The sequence below is a fragment of the Tenrec ecaudatus genome, chromosome 12 (genome assembly GCF_050624435.1).
Source record: "Tenrec ecaudatus isolate mTenEca1 chromosome 12, mTenEca1.hap1, whole genome shotgun sequence".
Taxonomy (NCBI): Eukaryota; Metazoa; Chordata; class Mammalia; order Afrosoricida; family Tenrecidae; genus Tenrec; species Tenrec ecaudatus.
Window position 1 is genome coordinate 52,044,450 of NC_134541.1, and position 19,822 is coordinate 52,064,271.

A 19,822-nucleotide genomic window follows, 5' to 3' on the forward strand; every position below is an offset into this window, starting at 1 on the left:
GAGAGGAGGTGCTAGGGTGAAGCGGAACATGGTAGTAACAACTTCTCTGAGCAGATCACTACCCAGGACAGCAAGAGGGTAGAGGAGGGGAAGGCACAACCAGGAAACTCTGAAATCAGCAGAGGGAGATGAGCAGCAAGAAACAGGTATGTACACAAGAAGTCATCTTGTATAAACGCCTTCTTCAAAAGTTAAAGACACCTTCAATTCATGCTTATGTCTTATATGAATATATCATCTACTAGAACTATAAATGCCCCAAGGATAAAAAGTGGTTGGTTAGGAGACAGTGCGTTTACAATATAATACGCTTGATAACGATGACATGGGGAACAGGTTACAGAGAGCTCCAGTAAGAAGGTCCAATTGGGTAAGATCCAAAGCAAAAGCAAGTAAAAAAGTAACTGCTTCTGCTTTTATTCACAAAGACTTTTCTTTCGATGTGAAGTAAATATACATTTGGATTGTATGAAAGTGTTGAATAGTGGGAAATTATCAGGAATTGTATCAATCAAATTATAAATCATGACACACCAAATAAAAATCTAAACTGTATTTGTTATTAAAATATTTACAAGTTAATAATTTTTCCCTGTAAATCAATGTCTATGGTTTCCTGAAAAATAAGGGGAAAAATCTAAACTCTATCAAAGAAAAGAACAAGCTCATGATGTCCAAATTATTTCCACATTAATTTAATTCAATTTTTCTTAGTTTAGTGATGACATGTAAAAATAGAGACTTTAGGTTTTTCTTTCACTTTCATTCCTGCTTTTTAAGCAGTAAACTATTAGGGATTAGAAATCTGAACACGTGCTTTTACGGGTTTCTTACTAGGTCGGGCTTGCAACCAGATCAGCTATAAGCAGTTGTCGCTCTCTTTGTAACACTACCTACGAGTTGTACTTATATTAAGTAGTAGATAATGGTCTGTGAAAGTATCATTGCAAATAATACATAAAAAATATGAAATTGCTTCATCAGAATTGTTACATGACTAGAAGTTAGGTAATAATAAATGGTTACTTATGCCATTCAGTGAAGACAAAAGATCGATCATTTTTATTTTTTTTCTGTATTCTCAACAAGGTATACCCACACTCAGCAAGAGTATTTGTATTTGCCCATATATTTTTAATCTTCTTGCTTTTTTACTGAGTTAAAATGCTAGTGAGTCTTCAGAAACTGTCATTATTTAAACAATTACTTTGAGTCCCATAGAACTGTTAGAACAGGTTTGCTTAAGTTACTGAGTTTTTCTGAACAATAAATATTCAAGTAAAATAGAGTTCTATGGCAAAAGAAAAGCTGCAGGAAACAGAAAGTGGCACTAATGTCTTAGAGTGTGTTCTTAGACTTTCCCTTTGCAATAACCCATCAATCTGCTAATTTAGACTGCAAGTGCTACAGTCGTTTGAGGAACACTAGGGTGAGAGGATAATAAATCAATGATTTTTGGAAAAAGTTGAATTTCCTTTAAAAAACAAGGAACCACAAGATTCCTACAAGGAAAGCATAAAATAAATAGATTCAGGATTATTTTGATTAATTATAAAAATTTAATCTTATTTTATAATTTTGGAAAAGTTAAGGTAATATCGCAATGTAAACATGCAGGAGAATTCTAGAAAAAGTTGAAATGATTAAGAAATAGAAGGAACCTAAGAGTACCTGTACATATCTATTTCACCACAAGCAGAAGTCACGATTAGAGTGTTTAGTCTACTGTACAGCATAAGGCAGGAGGCCTGGCAGCGTAGTGGTTACACTTTGGGCTGTGATTCCCAAGGTCAGCAGTTTGAAACTGCTAGCCTATCCTTGGGATAAAGACAGGGCTTTCTCCTCCCAAAAGAGTTGCAGTCTTAGAAATTCATAGAGGCAGTTTTATCTATCCTATAGGGTTGACTCAATTGGCAGTGAGTTTGGTTTTATAGCACAATGTCTGAGTTAATCTGCTCTAGAGCATAATCTCAGAGTAAATAGTGTTATTTTAGAAAGTTTGTCATGAGCTTTAAATTCGACCTAAACTACTTCTGACATCACCCTAACCTTAGATTTTTCGTCAATAAAATGGAGCCCAAATCAAGACTGTCAGATTCCAAACCCATGCATGTTTCCTGCCTGATTGCTGTCTCGCTATTATTTATTGTCTTTCATCATCCCCTCACATATCCTCATCATTTCAGCCTTAACAACCTACCCCGGACTCTGCAATCTTAAAAGCACACCGCTGGACCCCGTCCCCTCACCTGTCTACTGCCCGCTCTTCCCTCCTCTCACCAAGTGCCTCATAAGGAAGGGTATGTCCAGTGTTCTCAGTGGTCCTCTCACGGTCACTTGCTCATGTTTTCTGGCTGCAGACCAATCGCTCTGCTGAAAGTGCTTTGGCAAAACCACTGGCGCATGCTTCATGGGGAAATAACACAGCTTCTGTTTTCTTCCCAAGCCTCCCAAGTGTCTTGAAGCACTTGGCGCGACTGACCTCTCTCTGTTCTGTCTGCGCTTTCTTCCTCCAGCTTCCTAGAAAGCACTTCTACTTCTAGGGTCTGCTTCATTTCTCTGACTTTGCTTTTCTGGCGACAGTCACTCATTTTCTTTCCTTTAAGGAGGTTTTTACCTCTAAGGATCCATTCCTGAGTACAGGTTTTTAACTCACAAAGTCCATGAAAATTACAACATGATTTAATAATCTTATGTTTTCATCTCTTTGGCTATGAGTTTTGACACAGGTTAAGGGTCACATCAGTGGTGGGATTCAAATAATATAACAACTATTTACTGTCCTAATGACTATTTCAAGCAAAAATATGATAGACCTGAAAGTTTATTACTTCACACAGTTAATACTTAACTAAGAACGAACTAGGTTTTTTGTTTGTTTGTTTTTCTATCTTACAAATCCGGCCAGACCAGAGGATATACACTGGTACAGATAGGAACTGGAAACACAGGGAATCCAGGACGGATGATTCCTTCAGGACCAGTGGTGAGAGTGGCAATACCGGAGGGTGGAGGGAAGGTGGGGTAGAAAGGGGGAACCGATTTTAAGGATCTATATATAACTTCCTCTGTGGGGGATGGACAACAGAAAAATGGGTAAAGGGAGATGTTGGACAGTGTAAGATATGACAAAATAATAATAATTTATAAATCATCAAGGGTTCATGGGGTGGGGGAAGCGGGGAGGGAGGGGAAAATGGGAAGCTGATACAAAGGGTTCAAGTACAAAGCAAATGTTTTGAGAATGATGATGGCAACAAATGTACAAATGTGCTTGACATATGATGTATGTATGTATGGTTGTAAGAAGAGTTGTCTGAGCCCCTAATTAAATGATTTAAAAAAAATGAAAGAGGTACACAAAACTAGATTATAAGTAAGACTTTTAAAATATTAATTAAAAATGTTAATTCATACCTGACAAAAACAATAAGCCTGTTATTTAAGATATTTCCATATTGCTTCTCAATTGGCATTATCAATTGTAGTATTCTGCACTTTTATCTGAGTATCAGCGATGTGATTTATTCTTAACTATCTTTTCATTGTAGGAAAAGGATCCCATTCTTTCTGAGGTAGACCAATTAGACAATAGTCATTGCATTTGATATAATAGAAATAGGCAATATATTACAGAGAATATATTATATCATTACTTGCCCTTTCCACTTCTGTTAAACTTATAGCAATTTTTTCTGACAATATTTTAGCTCTTTGAACACTTTTACAAATTGCATACTTTACTCATAATGTCTCGTGGGAATTTGGTGTGTAACAGAAAGCTGAAACAAATGATAGCAAATAATGCAACAGTCATTAGAATTCCTAGGATGGGAAAAGGTACCAGAAGAGAAAAATCAGATAGAAAAGAAACACTACAAATTTTATTTTTCCTGGCCCAGAATAATTTGTAATCGAAAGAATACTCACCAGCTTCAACAGTAAGCAGGCTACCCAATTCTGCTGGTGAATGATATTGGACCGGCTCAGAATTCTTAACATTCGCCAACGGTAGAAACGGGTCATAATCCGTGGATGACAAGTCAGCCAGGGTCAGTATGTAGTGATTCTGTTGGGCATATGTGCTCGAGCTACAAACACAGCATTGCAGGATCTGTGCAAACAGAAGCGGGTATAGATCCCCTGACAACGTGCTGAGGGGCAGGGGTCCTGCTTGGTAAGATTTAACAATGTTGAATCTTTTCCATTCTAAAGTATCTTTTTGTTACTGAAAAATTGTTTTACTCTTTTCACATACATGCCAACAAATGTTTCTCCATTGCAAAAATATAAGAAAAAGAGAGCTTATTTCGTCCTTCTGTGCAATTGATGGTTGACTATCGGAAAGCGTTATTTTCTAGTCTACCCAAGACAACAAACATAGAAGGAACTACATTGAGAGTGGAATTGTATCTTCTGGTGTCTAGAGGATTGGTTTTTATTAATCAACATGCAAACTAGAGTGAACTACCACCACACCCCTATTGGGCAGCACCAACACTTAGGAAAATAACGTGGAGTTGTTGCAACTCTAAGATATTATTAGTGACAGTGTCAAAATTAGTCCAGCCACTTTGAAAAATTATTTGGCATTCTCTACTAAAGCAGAATATATGTATTCCAAAAACTTAATTTTATTCCTAGGAATACAGAAAGAGAACAGACTAAAGAGAAATTGAAGTTCTGTGTATAGAGCTTTGTGTTGGAGCTTTTGTGTATACATAAGCTAAGCTTACACAAATCACCTGGAGTATCCAGAAATGTATAAATAAAGTAATACTTGTAATGAATTATATGTAAATCCAAGAGAGCAAGCAAAATCGATATTTTATGAAAATCAAGGCAATATTTTAGAAACTATAGGGAGACACCCTTTTTTCATATCAAAAAGCATGTACTAGAATGTTCATTGAAGTCTACTTTTATGATACAGAACTCTAAGCTACCCAAATGTCCAACAGTCATGGAATAAATTATTTATTCTCACTGTAAAATACTATATAAAGGAAGTAATAGCTACAAAATCACAGAAACCTTATTACTAAACAAAATTATCAAAATATGAAGTTATTGTTTCTTAACATATCCCCCATCTAGCTTTGTATATTTCTGACATACAACCCTTCCCCCAAATAATTTTGTGCTGTGTGATTTATATCATGCCAAAATGGCAGTTTCTGCATCCTTGAGAGGCACAAATTATGATAGTCTTATATGGTTTTTTTCCCAGTTTGGGGAACAAACAAGTTTAAAGGGGCAAGAGGGTGGATGAGATAAAGGTTCCCAATAAAAATTCTTATAGGACAGCCCTCGCTACCCTCACAGAATGAGCTGTCACGCGCCTGAGAAAAGGGAATTCTTTGGTGCAATTCCTGGCCTTTCCCCTCACTGATGCAGTTCTTAAGTTTGCAAAGTTTCTTCCTAACTAGGCCTACATGATTGTTCTGCGTCCTTCGAGAACATCTATCCAGATGACTTCTTTGGAATCCCCCCAGTCACTAAAAATGACCTTTCTGCCTTGCATTTATTAGATCCTGTAGATCCCCTTGGAAGCCATTATTTTGATTAAAGTTCTTTTTTTAAAAAGATACCTTAATAAGACTTAGTGAACTGTTGATAAAACGTGTCTATAGCCATCCCTAATCACAGGCACATGTTAAAACATGCTTTGTTTTGGAAAATCTTCAACTATTCACAGTGGGATGACTGATATGACTCCATTTACATAAAGTTTAATGCTGTGGATGGTTCATATAGTGGTACCCATGGATGTGCGTACAGGAGGGATGGTGACTAGGAGAAGGCATAATGGGGGCTCTTTGGATGCTAAGAATGTTCCATCTGTGAGTTTAAGAGAAAATTCATCAAGGTCTTAAACTAATTGATAAATCAGGTTAACTATGAGATAACATTTCTATTGGTAAAGCAATGCTTAAGAGAAAATCAAAACCAAAGCCACTGCTAAGGTGTCAATTCCAACTAAAAACAATCCTATATGACAGGGTAGGACTACCTCTGTGGATTTCCAAAACTCTACATCTTTATCGAAATAGAAAGCCTCGTCTTTCTCCTGTGGAATGGCTCATGGTTTTGAACTGGTGACCTTGCAGTTAGTTAGCAGCCCAACTAGTAACGACTATACCACTAGGTCTCCCAGCTTCTAAGAGAAGTTTTATAAAATGTATAAAGTTTATAAAGAAATAATTTAGAAGAGATGAATGAAAATATTTGTGACTAATATAATTGACCTGATCAAAGTTTAATATAGGTTTATAAGTCACAAAATGACAGAAAGATCTAGTTATTCCTGACATAATTCTAACAATATTTTTTATTTTTGACAATTTAAAACATACCTTTTAGCAGCATTTCACACATGGTTAAGTGTTTTTGTAATTTAAAATTTGAATACATTTAAAAATAAAACAACAAACCAATCAGTGCATAATCTGTTTTTTAAATTAAGGTTTTGTGACTGAAAAATAGGCAATGGAATTATCAATGCATAATAGTAATTCTTACATGGACACAGAAATTCAAGATAGACAGATTAACTATATGGAAAAACAGATAGACAAGGTTTTCACAAGAGAGAGACATTGTCTTTGCTCTCGGCCTTCTGTATTTCACATCTCATGGCCACCACTCCAAAATCCTCAAGCCTAGCTCAATGTCATTGAGTTGATGTGACTCAGATCTTGTGAGTTTCCAAGACTGTAATTTTTTATAGAGGTAGAAAGCCCTACCGTCTTCCTCAGATCTGCTAGTGGTTTCAAATTGCTGACCTTGCAGTTGGTAGCCCCACTCGTAACTTCTACAACACGGTCTTTACCCTGGGCCTTCTGTATTGGCTCAGGACAAAGACCGTGTCTCGCAATGGGGACTGGTGTTGGCTAAGGAGTATGGGATTAGAATGGTTTGTGTACTCTAAAAATTATGAACTATTTACCTGGGTATGCTATATTTCCTTAAATTCTCTCTTAATAGTATATCAAGTAAAGAAATTCCTCAGGTTTTAGATTTTGTGTCAAGCTAATGCTCTAGATGAGCTTTTTCTGAAATGAAGTAGATATATAATGTTCCATGAAACCTGGGGGATTCTGAACCATAACTTCCTGTGAAAACATGGACCTTTTATCAGGTAATCACGGCATCTCTCTCTCTCTACATATGTCTTCTGTTTTTAATACTTATAAGTCTACTATATTTGTCTTTTGAAATATTTAACCTACCAAGATCCTTTTCAGAGAACATCTCAATAAGTGCATAAAACATATAGTATTCTTATGAAATTTGGGTCTACATCACCCTTGAGGAGAAATGCGCACTTACCCTGTAGATGTAATCCAACAAGGGAGCTCTGGTCAAGTGCTGCTCATCCAGGAGTGCTGCTGACACCGGCTGAAGAAGGGCTGGCACTGGCAAGGCCATGCACCAGTCCAAGAGGCAAAGGAGTAGAGAAACAATAAACTGGAAAAAAATACACCATTGTATCGTGCAGTCTTGTCAATTTTAACTATATCTCATATTTTTATTATTTTTATATTTAAAAAAATAGTTAATATGTTACCTACTTTCTTATCTGTTTCCAATGAGGAGTATTCTGCACTTGGTAAAAGAAAAGCAATTGTGGCCACAAGGATCTAAAAAAAAAAAACCCAAAAAACCCTAGTCAAACAATTCATAGTAATAGTTTTGGAGTTCCAAGATGGCCTTGCAACTAACCCCTGTTTAATGCCAATGCATGAGGTGATCAAAGCAAAGCACTCTTACAGATTAGGGTACACCCTTGAGAGGTAATACGAAGATCAGTGTATTATCCTGAAACTAGGAGAATTAGGGACTCTGTGCCCTACTGTTAGAGGACCCAGAGGAAGGAGCTAGCACTTCTCTGTGCATTCATCCAGATCCACCCTCAACCTCCTCACCTTTCACACTGAAAATGCTCCCGTCTACTTTGCTTGTGCTATGCCATGTCTCCACCTGCTGTCTTGGTAGAATAGCACTTTTTCATTATCTAAAGCATCCTTGTTTAGATTATTTGGTTGCCCTAAAAATCAACTTCATATTCTGTCGCTTTTTATAGTCTATGCCCCAAATCCCATTTCACTCTAGGATACTCAGGGTCATGTGTTCTTGAGATAACAAAGTGATCTTACCAGTGAAATTTGTCTAGGGTTGAGAGAGATGGAAAAAATAAAATCAATATTGCTTCTTCTCTCTCCCTGAAAAGCCACCTGGGGACAAGTCAAATTTACTCGAAAAGTTACCCCTGGATGTGTAAACAATAGGGCAAGGTTTAAAAAACTGCAGCTAGAAAAGCTTCCAGGGATGGATGTGGCTTACCACTTGACATTTATGCAGCCAGGTGAGGACAAAGCCCCTACAAATGTAACCAGCCTCCAGAGCCTTAACTTTTGAGATAATTCTTCTTGCTCCTTCCATACCTCTCCTCTATCAATCACTGCCCCCTGCTCCCTACCCCCAAGGAAGTTATTCTATGAGTCATGTCATTACAGGGGAATATTCCAAATTATGGCAGAGAATGTGGCACAGGGCTTCAGCTGCGGGGAACTCCTGTTCTTGGACAACCCACCCTCGCCCAAGAAAGACAGAGTAAGTAGCTGTCTACTCCTTTATGGAACCAATCAAACTGCTATTCACGAATGAAACTCTGTTTACAAAAAGATTCTTTGTTGTGGTTGTGCCTGATTTTCAAATTCTCCAAGTACATGGCTCTGCCCTGGAACAATGGGGACTTCTTTCTGTAATGCCTGACATCACAACAGAAAGAGCCTATTCAATCTAATTTTAAAAGAAATTATTCTAATAGAAATTGTATAGTATGATCTGTAACAGTCATTTGAGTGCCTATACTTAATTTTTAAATATAATAAAAAGGAAATGTTTATGCTTTAATATTATAGGAAAAAACTTAGAAGGTACTTACTTCTGCAATTTTCCTAGGCAGAAATGTTTCAAACATCTGAAGCTTTTCCCAGTAGGAAACCAGCAACTGAAGAACATCACAAGCTACTTGAGCCACAATTTTGTTGGGAAACTATAAAGGATACAAAACCCCAAACCAAGTATCATAACTAAATAAGTTATTCTTTAGGAAAAAATATATAGCGTTTTATGTTTGTTTTGTATTAAACTGATGAATAATTATGTTCTATTACCAGTTTATAAATGATCATTCTCTACTTGCTTTTTGTTGTTCATCCACATAACAATCTAGAAATAAGTAGCTGTTATCTAATCACTTGAAAACTAAAACTAAGCAAGCCCATGGTGAGAATATCTGCAGGAAGGGGTTCTTCTAGTCTCACTCTGGCCATCCAGACTGAGGGAGGTTGTTCCCTGCTGACCTGGTTCCACCGCTCGAACACTTTCATTTATACCCAAAGGTGTCTGCACCTGGTACCTGCTCTCAGTTTTGCCTGGGACATTCTTCTCTCAGGTTGAAGGTGGATGATACCACTGCATCTTTTAGACCATTTGCTCTATGAAGGCATTGTATCCACCCAAAGGAATTCTCTCTCATCCAGCTCTCCGTTTTTATTCTCTTCCATATTGTATTTCCATAATAGTACTAAGGACTCTTGTTGGTTTGTCATACTATGATGGCCTGCTTATGCTTGTGAAGCTGGAAGCTTTCTTACTGGTACCTCAAACACCAACAGGGTCAACAAGGACAACATGCTCAACAAGGCTTTCAGATTTAAAACGGATGAACAAGAAGAAATAGGCTGTTCACCCCAAGGGAATTCGTCACTGAAAATCTAATGAATACCGTTGGACAATGTCAGACATAGTACCATAAGATGAGCCTCTCATATTGATGTAGATAAAGTTATTGAAACCTCCATTTCTGATGGGCTATGATTCAAAATGAGAAGAGACTGCTGAGAAGTATACCTTAATAATTAGGACCTGGAATGTCTGAAGTATGCACCCAGCAAAACTGGAGGTCATCAAAAATGAAGTGGAGATATAAACTTAGCCTTTATTTTTATAAAGCCATCAGTGAGCTGAAATTGACTGCTATTGGCCATTTAAAATCAGGCAATCCTATGGTTTACTATATCAATAATGCGAAATTCAAGAGATATAATATCACTTTCATCACAAACATTTTTTTCAGTATTTGTCTTCAAAGAAAACACTGTCTGGGTTAGAGTAGTAACTATACTTAAAAGTCCAGTTAGTACAACTATAAAAGAACCTCTAATCCTGGTGATAAAAAAATTGAAAAATCCTATCTTCAATCTGAATTGATCAAACAGGATATCAAGATGCAGTGATAATTATTAGCAAATGGAATACAGAACATTAAAACAAAGAGGAGTAGTAGTTATCAGATACAGGTTGTTTTTGACAGAAATGAAGCTGAAGATCACAATAGATGTGATTGAACTATGGAATGATTTGATACATATATTACTCCCAATTAATAAAAATTTACAAGATCACTAAAGTCTTCATAGCAAATATCTTTTCTCAGCAACATAAACCGTGACTATACACATGAACTTGCTAGTGAAATAGACAGAATCAAGTTAACTACATCTGTGAGAGGAGACGATAGAGAAGCTTGTTATCAGCAGTCAAAATTAGGCAAGGAAGGGTCTGACTGTAGAACAGACCATTACCTGTTCATTTTCAAGTTCAGATGGAAACTGAAGGAAATTAAAATAAGTCTGTAAGAACAAAATGTGACCTTGATTATATACCATCTGAATTTGAAGAACATCTCAGGAACAAATTTGAGGCATTAAACACTAATGACAGAAGACCTGATGACCTACAGGACGACATCAATAATATGAAGGAGACAAGTCGCTATTAGAAAGGGAGGGAAAAAAAGAAAAGATATCAGAAGAGACTCTGAAACTTAGCCTTGAACATGAAGGAGTTAAATAAATGGAAGAAATAAAATAGATGAACAAAAAAATTCAAAGGGCAGTTTGGAAGACAAAGCACAGTAGTATAATGACCTGCCAAGACCTGGAATTAGAAAGCTAAGAGGAAGGGCACCCCCAGCATATCTCAGGCAGACTGAAATGAAGCCAAAAAACCCCAAACCTCAGACCTCAATTTGTGATACTGAATGACTCTATGGGCAAAACATTAATATTAGAAAGCATCAAAAACACAGGAACATACAAAATCATTGTACCAGAAAAATTCATCAACATTCATCCATTTCAAGAGGTAGCATGTGATGTCAATCAATGGTGCTGAACAAAGAAGTCCTAGCTGCATTCGTGCAGACACATCTCCCTGGACTGATAACGCCACCTGAGACGCTTCAACACGCTGATGAAGGGCTGGAAGCACTCACTTGTCCATGCCAAGAAATTCAGGCCAACTGACTAGAAGAGATCCATATTTGTGCCCATTCCAAAGAAAGGTGAGCCAACACAGTGTGGAAATTATGGAACAATATCATTAGCGTCATTTGCAAGTAAAATTTTGTTTTGAAAAACAGTTGCAGTACATTGACAGAACACTGAAAGGAGCTGACAGGAATTGATACAAGAGTCAGAAGAAGACAACAGGGATATCATTGCTGATGTCAGCTGCATTTTTGGCTGAAAGCAGAGAACACCACAAAGACATTTACTTGTGCTTTATTGCCGATACAAAGGTATTAAACTGGGCAGATCACAACAAACTATACACTGCGGAGTCTACCATCGAAAAGAAAGAGAATACCAGAACACAGCTCTGAGTTCATAGAGAACCTGTACATGGCTCAAGAGGCAATTGCTTTGTAGAACAAGGGAATCCAGAGCAGTTTAAAATCAGGAAATGTGTACATCACAGTTGTATCCTTTCATCATACTTATTCAATCTGTGTGCTCAGCAAATAATCCAAGCAGCTGGGCTACATAAAGAAAAATACAACACATCAGGATGAGAGGACAGGTTATGAGCAGCCTGTAGATGCAACAACCTTGCTTGCTGAAAGGATTAAGATTTAAAGCACTTGTTGATGAAGATCAATGATTGCAGTCTTCAGTGTAGATGACAACTCCAAGCAAAGACCAGCAGCCTCACAAGTAGAAATGGCGAAGAGACCAAAGTTTCCAAGGGCTTCGTTATTCTTGCATTCACAATTAGCACGCGTGGAAACACCAGTCGGTAAATCAGATGACACGCTGCACTGGGCAACTCTACTGTGCAGAATCGTTTAAGTGTTGAAGAGCAAGGATGTCCCTGTGAGGACTGAGGTGTGACTGTCATTTTCAATAGCCTCAACTGCACATGAAAACTAGACGATGAACAGTGAAGACCAAAAAAGGATGGCTATATTTGAATTATGGTGTTGGTAAAGAATATTGAAAGTACTGGGGACTGCCATAAAAACCAACAGATCTGTCTAGGAAGCTATCCGCCAGAATGCTCCTTGAAACGAGGAAGGATAGACTTCACCTCACGTATTTTGAACATGCTCTCCGGATAGACGAGTCCCTGGAAAAGGACATCATGTTTGATAAGGTATGTCAGTGAAAAAGAAGAACACTTGTCAACAGGGTGGGCTGCCATTGTGGTTGCAGCCCTGGCCTCCAACAGAGCATTGGGGGAGGATGCACAGGACGGAGCATGGTTTTGCTCTGTGGTACAGAGATATGCTATGAGTTCAAGCTAGCAGAAGCGCCCAGCACAGTGCTCCGCAGGGACGAGGCTTGCTCTTGATGCGGAAGAGAAGCAGCAATGTGAATTGTCACAACTGCTTCTAAGCAGGGCCCAGGAAAGGGCCGGCAGTCTATCAATGCAGGTAAGAGCTCAGGTGTGCTTATAAGGTCTGATTTTCCTCCCTGGCCAAGGTAAGTGATTTGATTTCTCTGGGCCTGTTTCACTAGGCATAAAAATAGGAATTGTAACATCCACCTTCCTGAGTTATGGTGAAGTCTGACAAAAGTATTCAGAGAGTTTATCATTAAGATAGTTCCATATTGTGATCCCAAAATAAGTGCTCTTCGCATGACCCGTGGGAGAAAGGAGGTCCTAGAAATGCTCAAGGTTTAGTCCTCAGATGGTGAGCATTAAAGAACCCTGACTGGAAATCACTGGGGACTTCCTCTGGTCCTGCTCTGAAGGCCAGGACATGAAAGCATCCTTTCTGTGAGTCTACCAGACAGGTAATACCTTTCTTCCTGGTCCCGGAGCCACCTAGTCACCAGAGCTATCCAGAGGAACCAGGGTACCAGGCACCAAAGATTGGTCTGGAAATGCCCAGGTTCTTGGTGAGGAAGCTAACTCCTATGGTCTCTCCTGAGAACCTCATAGCACATTCCACATGACATTGAGAAAACAAAGAAACTTGAATGACAACCTCTGTGTAATATAGGGGAAAACAAAGCACGAATGGACACTACAATTGATTTCTCGATCTAAGATATACCTTAATGTTAAATAAGCACCACAGATTGGCATACCTTCAGAGTTACGCCTATAACATTGATGGCCTCTTTCACCCGGGGATGTCTCGTGCCCTGTGCAAGTTCTTCGCAAATCCAGACCCCAAGAGAGCAAATGGCAATGCATCTTTTGAGAAAGAGGAAAACTATCATTACACTTAAGAGATTTTTTAATGAGAAAATATTTTGAATGTTTTTATACAAAATAGTAAACCTTATACTTACATCTATAAAAATGTCTTGAGAAAAAGAAAAGGTACCCTTATAATGTTGATTTTGAGGACAAATAGAAATCTTAACATTAGTTAATACTTAACCTTAAAATTTTTTTAAATTTTAAGAAATATTTATCACTCATTTTAATTAAAACATTCAGCTACATTTTATTTTCTAAGGCATTTTTTAGGAATAATTAAAAACATGAATCTTAGAAAATACTGATGTTTTGAGTTTGGAACTGTTTTTCTTTACTCATTGTACTAACTAACTAACTAATTACTAACGAACTCACTGCCATCCAGTCCATTCTAACTCATAGCAACCCTAAAGGGTCAAGAACTTCCCCATGGGTTTAGAAAGCCCAGGCTTTCTCCTCTGGAATGGTTGGTGGTTTTGAACTGCAGACCTTTTGGATCGCAGCCCAGATAATTTGATGCAACTAAAAACTGTTGTGTATGTGGAACATCGTTCCCACATACTAGTTGCAAATCAATGATTTGAGAAGATATTAAGTTGAATTTAAATCACTTATATTCATGGCACAAAAGCATCCCATTTTTAAAAGGAATTCTAATGAGACAAAGGAAAAGGGTTTGAGGAAACTTGTCTGCAGGCATCCCTCGATTCAGAAATGCGTTCAGACATGTTTTGTTTGGAATAAACCCAAGCATATAAAAATTGGAATTCTAAAAGCAGCACTTTCAGACTAGCCTATATATATTCCCGCCATTTTACAGAGTCATGCTCATTTTGACAAAGATTATTCTGCTCTGTGTGTCCATATGTGTGCATATCACAAAATAAAAATGGAAATTAGAAAATTTTAGAATGAAATGATAAAAATACTATAAATCAAAATCCGTAGAATCTGAAAATAAACATATACTTTTCAGAAAGTTCATTTTATGACATTTCACTTTTACAAACGATCTATATTAATCTAGTATCATCAAGTGGATTTTGACTTGATCCTATGATATGAGGGCTATCCCCCAAATTGTATTACATTTTCAAAGCTATGTATTTAATTTTTTTTTGCAAAAATAATCTTATCACCTTTAAAGTACTCTCCATTCTCCATTACACTTAATACATTTGTCAAACCTGCAATTCCAGTCTTGGAACCATTTTCCCACCTCCTCTGTTTGAATAGCTGACAGCACCTCCCTTGTTTTTTTCTTCACCTCTTCTACATTGTCAAATTGCTGTCCTTTCATGTCCCTCTTCATTCACAGAAACAAAGCGAAGTCACAGAGCGAGGTCAGTTGAGTAAGGTGCATGGGGCAAGAGAGGCATGCTGTTTTTGCCAAGAATGAGCACACTGAGGTGGCTGCGTGAGCAGGTGCACTGTCATGATGGCAAAACCAGTCCCCCCGACTGCCAAAAATCAGGCCTTTTTTGTTGCACACTGTTATGCAATCTTTTCAGAACCTCTAAACCAGTGGTTCTCAACCTTCCTCATGCTGCGACCCTTTCATACTCTTCCTCATGTTGTGGGGACCCCAACCATCAAATTATTTTTGTTGCTACTTCATAACTCTAAGTTTGCTACTGTTGTGAATCACAATGTAAATATCTGATATTCAGAATGTATTAGGTGACCCCTGTGAAAGGGTCGTTCAACTTCCAAAGGGGCCGCGGCCCACAGGTTGAGAATACCTGCACACAGCAGAAAGCTTGATTAACAGTCTGACCCAGTGCAGCAAACTCCAAATGCACTAGGAGTCGGCATTTTCGCCTGTTAGGATTGACAGACGTCCAGCATGAGGTTTTTCATCAATTGACATCTCACCAGTTTTGAAACCAGAAAATCACCTGAGTTTTTCTCATAGTGCTGTTCTCCTAAGCTGTGCTTAACACCACGACAGTTTAACACCACGACATTTTCCCCAACTAAGAAACAAATTTCACAGAAACACACCATTCTCCCAAATCAGCCATCACAAAAAACGACTCAAGTGAAACTGCTTTTACAAAAAATTCACTGTGACCAGACATCATCTTCCAAGGTGACACCACTGGGTGCACTAACTCAGAGCGAGTTGCTTGATGTTTGCCTCTTGGGAAAAATGCATACTGTGAAAGCCCTGCCCAGTAGTTTTTTCATTTGGGGGAGGAACCGCCTCATATAGCGTTTCTGAGGCATTTCAATTTTTATGGTAGCAGATAGCCTCATCTTTTTTTTTGAAGAGCAGCTGGTGGGTTTGAACTGATGACCTCGTGGTGGGTCTAACTTTGCTCAGTTGCTCACTAACCAAAAGAAATCTGGGGAAAAATTACTTTCATAAAAGTTGGTGAAAAGTGAAAATGATGTTCAGTGTTTGTTTTGCTGCAAACGATTAGAGAGGCAGCAAGCATCCCAAGAACGATGTTGTCTTGCTACTTCCCTTCTTGTGAATTCCTCTCAGCATTTCAGCATGAAGATATCATGGTGCTGAGCTATATCTACGAACACTCGATGTTCGTGTTATTTTAACTTTTATGTATAATTTGGTAGTATATTTTAGAGGTCTGGAAATTTTCAAAATTAATGGTGATAGCTTCTTTGTTTTATAAAAATTTTATTTTAAGAAAAGTTTCATATGAATGCTCTATTTTTGGTAATCAATGGAAACCTATAGCAGTATAGAAGAAACATTTAGAATTATTAATACACTAGGTATATATAATAAGAAAAAACAAAGCAACAGGCTAAACATAAAAAAAGCAAAAGACCAAATCTCACACAAACAGGATGAAAAAAAAAAAGAAGCAAACTCACTGCCATCAAGTCAATTTTGACTCATAGAGAAATAATAGGAAATTGTAAAAGTGTCCCTCTGGATTTCTGGGACTCAATCTCTGTGGAAGGAGTCCGCCTCATCTCTGTCCCAGAGCGGAGCTAGGGAATTTAGACGGCAGACCTCACAGTCATCAGCCCAATGCTCAGCCCGCAGAGGTAGCAGCGCTCCTAAAATAGGATGGAAAACCTTTCCTCAATAAAGTACTAGCCAAATTGGTTCTAGCACTATATAAATCAATTTAGGCTTAACCCAAAATGCAAGGTTAGCTTAATATTAGAACATGGATTCTGAGTTTACAGCTTCTGGTCATGTCAGACTAGGTGATTTAGACTGAGCCATTCATGAAGTTAAACAAACTCCAAACAAAACACTAAGTCTTTAAAGTCATTAATGAGGTAACACGGCAGTGAAGAAAGTTGGCCTAGCTTGAGGTGAGTCTATAGACAGATCAGAGCATTCCCAGGAGGCAGGTGGACTTGGGCTTCTGTTGGCTTTGTAGGGTTGGCGGTTGAGGGGCAGAGACTGGTATTCCTTCCACTGGTAATTCCCAATTTTAGGATTCTCCCTTGAAGGTACAACCTTTTTATCCTGTGTGGGGTCCTCAAAACTCATACCTTGCTTGCAGACTGCTAGCAACCTCATGTGCCTTCCGGAGTAAACAAAAATGTTTCTGCATATTGCCACAGGTCACTTGGGTGGCAAAATCACCTCTAGTTGAGAAATACTATCCTATAGGTAAACATTTCTCTTGGATTTTTACCATTTTGTTTCTTGTTTTAGGAAATATCAGGGAACACAGATACATATGCCTATTAGCTACCTTTGTTTTATACACAGATGATAACAACACTATATATAATTTTATTTACCTTACTCTTTCCATTTGTAATGTCGCCTTTACATAATCAGGTAATGAAATTTTTCTGATGTGAATTATGTTATATTTGTTTAGTATTTATCAGGATAAAAGGGAAGTTTTTAAGTGTTTACACATAAATGTGTATCTTAAAATTATAAAATAATTTACCTTCTGTTCAACATTTACCTTGCACATTCATTTGGCTCCTCCATAGCATTCTTCAGTAAAATATTAATGAGGTAATGCTGAAAACACAAATTAAGTAAAATAAAAAGTTAGTTTTAAGAGTTGGTTCTCCATTCACTCTAATAATGGTCCAGGTAGGCAAGGAGCCCTTGACTGATCTGGGAGCTCAAAGGCTCTCCAGGGAAGCTCACAGGAGACAGGGATAGGAGACAGCATGATGGAGGTCTAAGCAAGAGCGTCTCTGGACAACTGAGCATAATTCCAGAGCAGAGTACTCAGGGTATACAATGAAAACCTAGCAGGGCAAATGAGATTTCTAGGTAGAAAAATCTCAGTTCCTTTAGACTTTAATTGTAAATATATTATATATTAAAATAATATATTTTTGATAGGAAGGTAATTCTGGAACTTGAAAGCTTTTCTTGTTGGTCTCAAAGTTAATTAAGTAGAAAAAATGTTTACTTTTTTATTCAGCAAGAAATAATTTATAAGTTCATATTATTAATGACATATAATCAAGTCAACAATAGATTGAACAATCATGTCAATCATTTTTAAGTTCACAGATTTTTCTAAATTAGCATAATCAAGTCAATCAAACTAATGTTGAGGATTACTCATTATATAATTATAACCCACAGTAATGGTCAAAATATCTTATAAAAACCATTTGAAGAAAGTAATTATCAGTTGTAACTGCAATAGATTATTTATCTAATAAATTTCTACCTACTAAAATCAACTACTGAAAATTTTAGGTAGATAGCAAAACTTTAGGGATAAGGAGATTAAGACATAATGGAAATGAGAATCATACACTTATAATTTTAAATTCCTAACCTTGAGATTCAGCATAGTGGATTATTACCTTGATATCGTCCGCTCCTCTGACAACTTCATTAACCTCCGGCACTGACTGCAGAAGTGGCATCTCTTGGTAGGTGTTTGGAAAGCAAACAAGTGAACCGAGAATGGTGAGGGCTTCCACATGAGGCGCCTACAAAAGTAAAGTGAAGCACTTAGACATGAAAAACCTTTAGACATGGGGCCAATGTGTGTGGTTATTAAGGGAGGCTTGCCCAAATGATTGGGAGATATCAAGACAGCTGCATATAAACAAGCACTGTGAAAACTGGTCTCTAGCTTCATTTAGTCACAAGGCAGATGACCCAGTCATGGTTGTTTTTAAAAAATAAATACTCTTTTTAAACCTTGAGGCTGTTGATTGTTAGTTCCAATTCCATGATAAAAATTCTTTAACTTGTATCCACTGCACTATCAACAGCATACATTAAGGTTCATCAAACACACACACACACACACACATGCGCACACACACACACATGCGCACACAAATATACACACGCACAGTGACCCTATAGGACAGAGGAGAACTGCCTCTGTGGCTTCCCAACACTAACTCTTTACAGGAGTAGAAAGAGTAGAAAGCCTCCTCTTTCTCCCTCAGAGCGGCCGGTGGTTTTAAACTGTTCACTTTTGGGGTTGCTATGAGCCAGCATCGACTCAATAGCAGTGACTTTAGCTTTGGCTTTATGTATGTATATATAAAACATCATAAAAAAGAGAATATATCAATTAAATTTATGTATCACCCCAAAAGCTATAAAGCTCATTACTGGAATTAGGTATATTTCAAAGGAGGCATTTCACTGGATTTCAGTTTAACCCAGCCAGCACTTATACACAGCTGTGATTAATCAAGAATGGGGACAGGCACTTATATTAAAAAATCATGCTATCCATTACCCATCCACCAATCCATCTGTCCACCTACCTATCTACTCTTAACCAATAACTAGAATGATGGCAGCCAACACTGCAGAGTTCGCACTCTATGGCAGGCCCCGTTATAAGTTTGTATGTGCATTTCTGCATTGAATCTTTGCAACAAACAACCTGTGAGATGTACTATTGTCATTTCCATTTTATAGGTGAGAAATGTAAGGCTCAGAAAAGGTCATTAACGCTTAAAGGTTATATAGCTCATGAGTGATAGATGGTTCCCACATTGTACTTAGGCCTGTACTAGCTCTATATTTTTAAGCACTTGAGATATGAAATATCTACAGACAGATAATAGGTTGGTAAGTGGGTTGGGGAGTCAAAGCAAATAAATAGATAAATACAGTTCAATGAAACGTGTTAGGAGAATGAACAAACTACAAAACAATATCGTTACCACATGCAAGTGAAATTTTGCTGAAAATCATTCAACAACAGTTGCAGCAACACATGTCTGCAGGTAGGCATCTCTCTGGCACTCAGCCTCTTGACCTGGCCTCTGCTCCGCTTGCACAATGTTACAGAGATCTTTTACAGCTGCC

At 37.7% G+C, this 19,822-nt stretch overlaps 1 protein-coding gene across 1 annotated transcript in view; it reads right to left on the bottom strand.

The window, feature by feature from the left end:
- Positions 1 to 19,822, bottom strand: part of RALGAPA2 (Ral GTPase activating protein catalytic subunit alpha 2) — a 415,476-nt gene that overhangs the window by 154,798 nt on the left and 240,856 nt on the right. Inside the window, exons 25-31 of the mRNA XM_075564042.1 lie at positions 18,346 to 18,474; positions 17,478 to 17,536; positions 13,449 to 13,557; positions 8,951 to 9,061; positions 7,575 to 7,643; positions 7,333 to 7,470; positions 3,931 to 4,114 (exon numbers count right to left, since the gene is read on the bottom strand). Of these exons, the coding sequence (XP_075420157.1) occupies positions 3,931 to 4,114; positions 7,333 to 7,470; positions 7,575 to 7,643; positions 8,951 to 9,061; positions 13,449 to 13,557; positions 17,478 to 17,536; positions 18,346 to 18,474 (799 nt within the window). The remainder of the gene's footprint in view (positions 1 to 3,930; positions 4,115 to 7,332; positions 7,471 to 7,574; positions 7,644 to 8,950; positions 9,062 to 13,448; positions 13,558 to 17,477; positions 17,537 to 18,345; positions 18,475 to 19,822) is intronic.